Source organism: Megalops cyprinoides, chromosome 19 (genome assembly GCF_013368585.1).
Source record: "Megalops cyprinoides isolate fMegCyp1 chromosome 19, fMegCyp1.pri, whole genome shotgun sequence".
Taxonomy (NCBI): Eukaryota; Metazoa; Chordata; class Actinopteri; order Elopiformes; family Megalopidae; genus Megalops; species Megalops cyprinoides.
Window position 1 is genome coordinate 3,840,089 of NC_050601.1, and position 8,448 is coordinate 3,848,536.

The 8,448-nt window shown below is 48.2% G+C and overlaps 1 protein-coding gene across 1 annotated transcript; it reads right to left on the minus strand.

The window, feature by feature from the left end:
• Positions 1 to 6,056: 6,056 nt before the first annotated feature.
• LOC118794914 (dexamethasone-induced Ras-related protein 1-like) lies at positions 6,057 to 7,600 on the minus strand. The gene is made up of 2 exons (XM_036553205.1): positions 7,236 to 7,600; positions 6,057 to 7,052 (listed from the first exon to the last, which is right to left on the minus strand). The coding sequence occupies exons 1-2, from the start codon at positions 7,504 to 7,506 to the stop codon at positions 6,526 to 6,528; spliced, it is 798 nt and encodes a 265-aa protein (XP_036409098.1). The 5' UTR covers positions 7,507 to 7,600; the 3' UTR covers positions 6,057 to 6,525.
• Positions 7,601 to 8,448: the final 848 nt, after the last annotated feature.

Sequence of the window (8,448 nt, forward strand, 5' to 3'; positions counted from 1 at the left end):
GGCAGGGGGTAGCGGTTCTTGATGGTGATGGCGTTGAGGCCCCGGTAATCGATGCAGGGACGGAGGGAGCCGTCCTTCTTCCCTACGAAGAAGAATCCGGCCCCCGCAGGAGAGGAGGAGGGGCGAATGAGACCGGCCGCGAGAGACTCCCGGATGTATTTATTCATGGCCTCGGTCTCTGGTGGCGATAAAGAAAACAGTCGCCCCCGAGGGGGGGACGAGCCGGGCAGCAGGTCGATGGCGCAATCATACGGGCGATGAGGAGGCAACGAGGTGGCGCGGGACTTGCTGAAGACAAGTTTCAGGTCCATATATTCGGGCGGCAGCGCCGACAGGTCCGGGAAGTCCTCGGGAGCGGAAGCGATCGACGACACCGGGGTAACGGCATCCCGAAGGCAGTGGGAGTGGCAAAAGGGGCTCCAGCCTAGGATTCGGTTGCCCTCCCAGTCGATGTGGGGGTTGTGTCGCGCCAACCAGGGGCGACCCAGGACCACGGCGGCTTGCGGGGAGCGGATGACGTTGAGAACAATCTCCTCGCGGTGGTTGCCCGAGACGAGGAAGTCGACCGGGGGAGTGGCGTGGGTCACGCGAACCAGGGGAGCCCCGGTGATCGCGTGGGCTTCCAACGGCGAGTGCAGGGGAACGCGGGGCAGGCGCAGCTGGGTTGCCAGGTTGGCGTCGATAAAACTGCCATCCGCCCCGGAGTCAATCAGGACGGAGACAGCGTGGCTCTGACCTCCGACGAGCAGGGTGGCTGAAAATAGAGGAAGGGTCTGGGGAGAGTGACGCAGGGGGGTTACACTCACCTGCAATCCCCCCGCTGCGGGTGACCGCTGGCCCTTGGTCGGGCAGTTCGCCACAAAATGGCCGGGCTGCCCGCAGTATAGGCAGGACTGGGTGCTGATTCGCCGTTGTCGCTCCGCGGGAGACAGGCGGGTGCGGTCGACCTGCATCGGTTCGGAGGTTCCCGGGGATGGTGGTGCAGGGCTTCTGGCCGGCATCGGGAGGGGTTGTTCACGGACTGAACCGGGCAGGCTGCTGGACGCTCTCTCCCTGCGTCTCTGCGAAAGGCGCTGGTCTACGCGGATGGCCAGGTCCACCAAGGCCTCGAAGCTGGCCGGCAGCTCCCGAGTAGCCAGCTCGTCCTTGATGGACTCCGCGAGACCGTGAAGGAAGGCGTCCAGCTGGGCCTCCGCGTTCCACCCGCTGGTGGCAGCCAGGGTGCGGAAGTCAATCGCGTAGTCCGACACCGAGCGACGTCCCTGGCGAATCTGCAGCATTTCTCTTGCTGCCTCGCGGCCCTGCCTGGAACGGTCAAACACCCTTCTCATCTCATCGGCGAATTCGGCATATGAGTTGCAGAAGGGAGCGCCGGCGTCCCAGACAGCAGTACCCCACTCCCTCGCTCGTCCGGTCAGCAAGGTAATGACGTAGGCGATCCTCGCCCGGTCTGTGGGGAAGGTGGAGGGTTGCAGCTCGAATATCAGGGAACACTGCGAGAGAAACGAGCGACAGGTTCCCGGGTCCCCCGCGTACGACTCGGGGGGTGGCAGCCGAGGCTCCCGGCCGGGAGGCGCTGGCGGAGCTGGTGGGTAGACAGCCGCTGGCGGAAAAGGTCGGCTCTCCTGGCCGAGCTGCAATTGGTGCAGCCGCGCAGAGACCTCAGCGAGGCTGGTGGCGAAACCCTCCAGGGACCGGCCGATGGAATCCAGCTGGTTCTGGTGTCCGCCCAATAGAGCACCCTGGAGCTCTAGGGCCGTCCTCAGCTGAGGTAGGTCCGCTGGGTCCATTTGGCTAGTTCGTTCTGTCAAGAGCGGGGATCGGGACACAAGCGCGGACCACCAGGTAAACGAAACCAAGCGTTTAATGAAAATCGTAAGGCAGTTCGTAGTGCAGGGGCAGGCAGGGTTCAAAAACACGGGAAGGCAGTCCGGGGGCAGATCCAGGATCGGGAGTCGGTGCAGGCGGAGTCGGAAACCAGGAGGGCAGAACAGGCAGACGGGACCAAAACGGCAGGCGAAGGACGAAGTCGAAAAAACAGGCAGGATTCCAAAAACAGCGATCAGGCGTCAGGTTACTAGAGCGGGGACGAGACAGGACAAACTCACTGCAACGAACTAGCAACAAGACAGAGACACGCAGGGAAGATATAGGGCTGGGGTAACGAGGAGATGGGAAGCAGGTGAGCAGGCAGGCAGGTGCAGGCAATCAGGTGGGCGGAGACCGGGGCAGGGCTAGAACACAAGGAAAACAAAGGCACATGGACAGGGAAAACAAAAACACTGCGGCTTAAGGGGGCGGAGCCCTGACACTATATCACTTTGCAGATTCATTTCATTATTAACATTTAGAAGATGCTCTCATCCAAAGAGTCTTACATAGGTTACAATTTTTACATCCAATCCACTTATACAGCTGAATATTTATTGAGGCAGTTGGGGGTTAAGTACCTTGCCCAAGGGTACAGCAGCAGTGCCCCTGTGGGGAACTGAACCAGCAACCTTTCATTTACAAGCCCTGCTCCTTACCACTGTGCTACAAATATGTCAATCATTTGTCAAACGCACTGTTTCACAGAGGTTTATGTGCTGGTGTTTTGTGTCTTCTCTGGATGGATGCTATGGGCGGTGCCGGGAGCTGGCCTGATCTCATTGGTGAAAACTTGTGTACGTGGAATGCGGAGTGGCTTGGCCCAGCCGGAATAAGAGCTGCCTGTTCTCTGTACTGCACCACAGCAAACGGCGGCCGCCCTCCAGAGAGAACCGCAGTGACCCCTGCTATGAGGTTGCAATGCGCCTTAGCTGTTGGGATTCCCTTTCAGAGGGAAAAACTGTTGCTGCGGCCAACTGTTTCTTAGAAATCTCGTTTACTCGAAAACACAAATGGTACAGTATGAAATGGTAGCTGCACCGATTGTGGGCATTATTAAGGCATTGGCATCACATCACTACGCGACATCTCTGCGGGCGACCTGTAACAACGGTCTGCTGTTTATTCAATTTTCAAAAGCTGTGTAATTAAAACCTCTGCCCTCTTTGGTCCTTTATGCCAAAGGACATGGTTCAAAGGAAAAGGGTCAGTTTGCAACTCCAACGCGAAGTCTCAAAAAACACAACTGACGCTCACTGTGCTTGGCCACCCTACAGAGAGAATGGCTCAACTTCCAAGCTGGAAAACAAGGGCTGATACAGTCACAACTTGATTCAGAAACACACTGGCAAAGCACTTGTACAGCTAAAATTACCCTCATTGTATGCACCCAGAGCACTCAGTCTCCACTGCCTAGCCTCTTTGCTTTTTCAATGACATCATTGCGATACTTAAGCTTCTCTGTGCGCTCTTCCATTGTTTCATGTTTTCCGTGAATGGAGGGCAGCAGGGCCAGTCAAAAAGGACAGATTTCTTATCATCCATGAATCCTTAAAAGAGGATAATAATGATTGGAAAGGAAACCTGTACTGCTACCGCTCTTGACCTTGTTCTCTTATTCAGCACCAGCAGACTGGTGCTAATGCATCGGGGTGCTTAGCCACAGAGGACAGAATCACATCAGTATGTTTGGATCCACACAGGTTTGCGCGGAGCAACTATAGTTCAGTCAAGCCATTATTTTGGAATTTAACTGACTCACTTACAGTTGACCGGGGCAGAAATTTCACCAACTGATTTGTGGCAAAGATGGCATCCTATGACAGTACCACGTTTAAAGTCACTGAGCTCTCCATTAGGACCCATTCTATACTTCCAAGGTTTGTCTATGGAGATTGTATGGCTATGTGCTTGATTTTATGCACCTGTTAACAATCGGCGTGGCTGAAACACCTGAACTCAATAATTAGGAGGGGTGTCCACATACTTTTGGCCATGTAGTGTATGTGCTGCTGCATTTCTCTATCCATCCGTGTTTCAGGAGCCGGACTTGTAATCCGAGCACTTCTGGTTCAGATATGAACTGTGAAAATGTGTAAGTTAAAGTTAAACCATTTCAGTCTGTCTGAACAAGGGCACTTGTCAAGCCAGTAAATCAGTATTTATTAGTCATAATAAGTAACCTTCACAGTGCCTAGTCTTTCCTGTTTTTCACTCACTGCTGGCACCTCAGGAAAGTACCCTAATGTTTACTGTATACACACTATCAATTGGAGGGGGTGTGGTCTTTTGTGTTTTTCACTCAGAACCATAGGGAACACGGAAGGGGGAATTCTAGGCCCAAATGATGTCAACTGTCGGTGACGATTTGTGCAGTGACAGACAAAAAACAGAATGCATGGGTGACATTCAGAGGAAGCTGAGGCTCTGACTGCAGAGTGGAGAAAGGGCAGGGGCTCTGCTCCACTTCGACATTTCATTACATTTCATTACATTATATTGAATTACATTGCATTACATTTATTTAACACTCTTATCCAGAGCAGCATTCCTGTTCCTGCACTACCTCTGATCTCCACCCGTAAATGGCCCAGTGCCGTTGACATGGCAGAAACAAGTCCTGCTTTTTAGTGTTAAGAAGCAGGACTTGTAATAAAAAAGTCGACGGTTTGATTCCCTGCTGGGGCACTGCTACTGTACCCTTGGGCAAGGTACTTAACCCAGAATTGCATCACGAAATATCCAACTATATAAACTGCTAACATGTAAAAAACTGTAACCTATGGTAAGTTGCTCTGTATAATAATTTAACATCACAGTGTCGCAAAAGCTGGCAAAACTGAAAAATCACTTCAACACTGTTTGAAGTAACAGGCGGCACCATAGCTTTTACTTTAACACTACTGTCAGGTGATACATGTAACATTGTCAGCATGTATGTGCTAAACCTATATAAACCAATATTTGGCTAAAAAGTGAGCATACACTGCCCCACCAAAGCCTTACTCAACCTCTCCTGTTCAACGTCAAGAAAAATGCAACAGAAATCTATTGAATAATGCAGCCAGTGTTTAATTGGTTTATCGTCAGATAAAGTGTTACTGATATGTTGTCATTAGACTGATGACAACATATGTAAGTTGTTGATACAGTATGAAAAGATGGGAAAAAAATGTGAAGATGAGGATGACTCCTCTTCTTCAACAAAAACCAGGGGTAAAATTCGTACTTTAGCCTAATGCAGACAGGGGACAGCTGCATGGCATTATTTTAATGGCTTCCTCCCACTCTTTTTTTTTTCTGTGGGCCAGAGTTATTTTTCTTCTTGAGTCCACAACTTTGCAATAAGGCAATAAGTGATGCTGTTCTGGTGTGGGGTTTAAGAATAAGAATAATTGGCAAAAATAGTAAAATTAATAGAAAAAAACATAAATGGCTGACCCTGTTTATCTCAAGTTGAAGTTATTATCGTGTCCAAGGGCTTAGTCATTACTGTGCAAAGCTGAAGTGGACCATACAGCGCTGGTGTGTCTCCAAAGCCAAACGTGCACGTGATGTTCAGCGGAAACAAGCTCTGCTGAACAACAGACAAATTCGTATACAGTGTGTTGAGTAGAAACAACCTTTGTCAGTGATAGATGAACTCATCTTCTGATGCAAAGATCGCTTACTCCAAACACTGTGAGGTCATCTTGTATTTTTGTTTCTGATTGTAGGGGCATCTCTCAATGATATATTGAGAGGGAAGGAAGAGGAGACTTTTAGCTAGTTTATGCTGTGTAAATGGCTGCAGCTTGTAGCCTGGTGGGTCCTGCTATCCCTGATGTTGGACTAAGCAACATGTTTGTAAAAGATTTATCTTAGACCCCAACCTTGCTTTGAAAAATGCATTTTCTAATTAAGTAGTGGCTAACTTTGCTATGTAAAAAAGTGTATTTTGGTCTTTCCCAAGTTGAAACAAATAACAGGAATTTTATTATAGTAAATAGTATAGTAACTGGTTAAGTGAATTGCAAAGTTCACTGAGTAATCTAATTTTAATATTGCACAAGTCAAAATAATCTCAAACAATTAATATTATCTTATTTGCATGTATATACACACCATCTGCAAGGGGAAAAACACAGGAGACAATAGTTATTTTTTAATGTTTTATTTTTTCTTTTTTTTGCAAAAGTAAACGCCGACATATGAATAAATATACATTCACAATCGATTTTGTTCACATTGAAACAAACATTCAAATGATCTGTTATAAAATATAACAAAATGTAAACATCTTTACTCCTCACTACCGCACTCCGCGCTTGGAGTGCTCTCTGGCCTGTCGGTAAAGGCAGGCTTAGTAACACAGACTTTTTTACAGTGTGTTGCTGGAATGAAGAGCTCGCTCCAGCTTCTCTGAGGCCACGTCACAATGCGCCAAGACTTCACAGAACAAAATAAAGTCGCAAACAGAACATGCTTCCGCGTCGCGAAGTCTCACAATTCAGGACAGCGACAAACTGCTCCAAACGAGCGCTCTAAGATCTCGGTGTCTCTGCCGCTGGACTTCCACACTGAACGACGGAAAACTTTAGCGGGCACCAACCTACTGCCACGCCGCTGTTGCGCATCTCACTGTAGTAGTTGTCCTGCACGTTCGCCGAACAGTTCTTAGCTGATAACACACCGTTCTTTATCTTTTGCCTGGCCGCCGCCGATTGCCTTTTCTCTTATGTACATCAAGTCACTGTGTACACTGGGTCGCCGGGCGAAAGGTGCCACAATGCCGTACGCGTCCCCGTCTTTCAGCTTCTTGTTTCTGAACGACTTTCTGTGCAGCATGTCAGAGTACTGCACAGAGACTTTGCGGTGAAGGTCCGGGCTCATTTCGTTGGGCAGTTTGGCCATGGTGAAAAGAGTCTGAAACATGCGGTCTACGTTAGTGTTCCTTTTGGCAGAGATCTCAAAGTAAGCGCACTGGTTGTCGCCCGCAATCAGCTCTTGGATCTCCTCCTCCTGCACCTCTCTGTAGAACTCCCGGTCGCCCTTGTTGCCACAGATTACCAGGGGAACGTCCACGTTCTCTTTGGTCTTGTTTTTCAGGCAGGACTTGGTCTCGAAGATCTGCTGCTTCAAGCGACGGACCTCCTGGAAGGAGTCTCTGTTGTCCAGGCTGAACACCAGAATAAAGACATCGCCTAGAGGGGAAAAATAATAATATTTAATCATACTGGTCTGCAAACAGCAAAGCAGACATTTCCAAACGCTACTGAAATTTTACTTTTTATTGCACAGAACCTGCAGACAGTTGAATGCAAGCATGCAACTTGCACGCACGCTTTTTTTGTCAATTGCAATGCTAAATTCAAAACTCAATTTACCTGTGAGTATGGACAGCCTTCTCATAGCTGGGAAAGGGTGGTTCCCAGAGGTGTCCAGAATATCCAGCTGGTAAACGTCTCCCCGGATGCTGTAGAATTTCCTGTGAAAGTCTTCGATGGTCGGCGTGTACTGGTCGTCGAACCTCTCGTTCAGAAACCGGGAGATGATCGCCGTTTTCCCGACTTTAGTGGACCCCAGGATAACCATCCTGTAACAGTTCTTTGCTGGGATGTCGAACTCGTTATCCGAAGGCGTCATTTTCTTGATCATGTTTGCGCTGAAAACTGTATACGTGTTGCAAGTATATGTGCAGCTGGAGATACGAAGTTGGTAGTCTTTTACTCACTACACAACTACTTCTTAGTGCCTGTTGCTTTCCTTGGTCTGTGTACGGGGACGGATGGGATTATATAGGGAATGGTGACCACTCCTCTCGAGCGCGTCATCGGTCGCTCTCCGAAGAACAAAAAAAAAAAAAAGAAAAAGAACGAGTTAGCAGGTGCTCACTTTTGCGTCAGCCTTTCTGAAACTGGGCTGGATTACTATTCCAGAGAAATACGGAGAGGTAAAGGTTGAAAATAAACAGTCCTTTCGTCTTGTGCAGAATGTTCCCAACAACGTCTGAGTTTTACACTGTTGAAACAGTGGTATGCATAAACTGTTTCTCATATGCAAGATACAGTTTTTCTCCCGATTAGGCCTAGTTAACGTTTTACAGGGAGATGAGGAAATTTTGGATACCTGCCTAAATATGTAATACTAAAGCTTTCCGCTGTGTTTTACACAATTTCTGTAAATTTTAAGCAGGACAGAGAGAAGCATATGTAATGTTAGCCAATTTGACGTGTTGTGCACAGATCAGCCGAATTAAAATCAAACCGCGTTTAACTTAACTTTTAATTTCTACGGAGGGTTGCGAAAGTAAATACTGTTCTACTAACTACGAAAAACTACCCAACAGCAGTGACGATGATAATAACAATAATAAAAAGACTACTGTGCTTTTGTGACAGTGATAATTGTTTGCGCGTGCAAGCTCTCTTATTTTAAAATCGCAACATTCACAATCACAACATTTTATTTGATTTTTCTTTGCAAAAAGCATGGACAATTCACTCACACGGAACAATACAGTACGTCCTTTCAGAAACGCATTTACTTAGTCTTATTGCTTTCATTATAAAGCCCACAGAAAGCATGAATTCGTGTGAT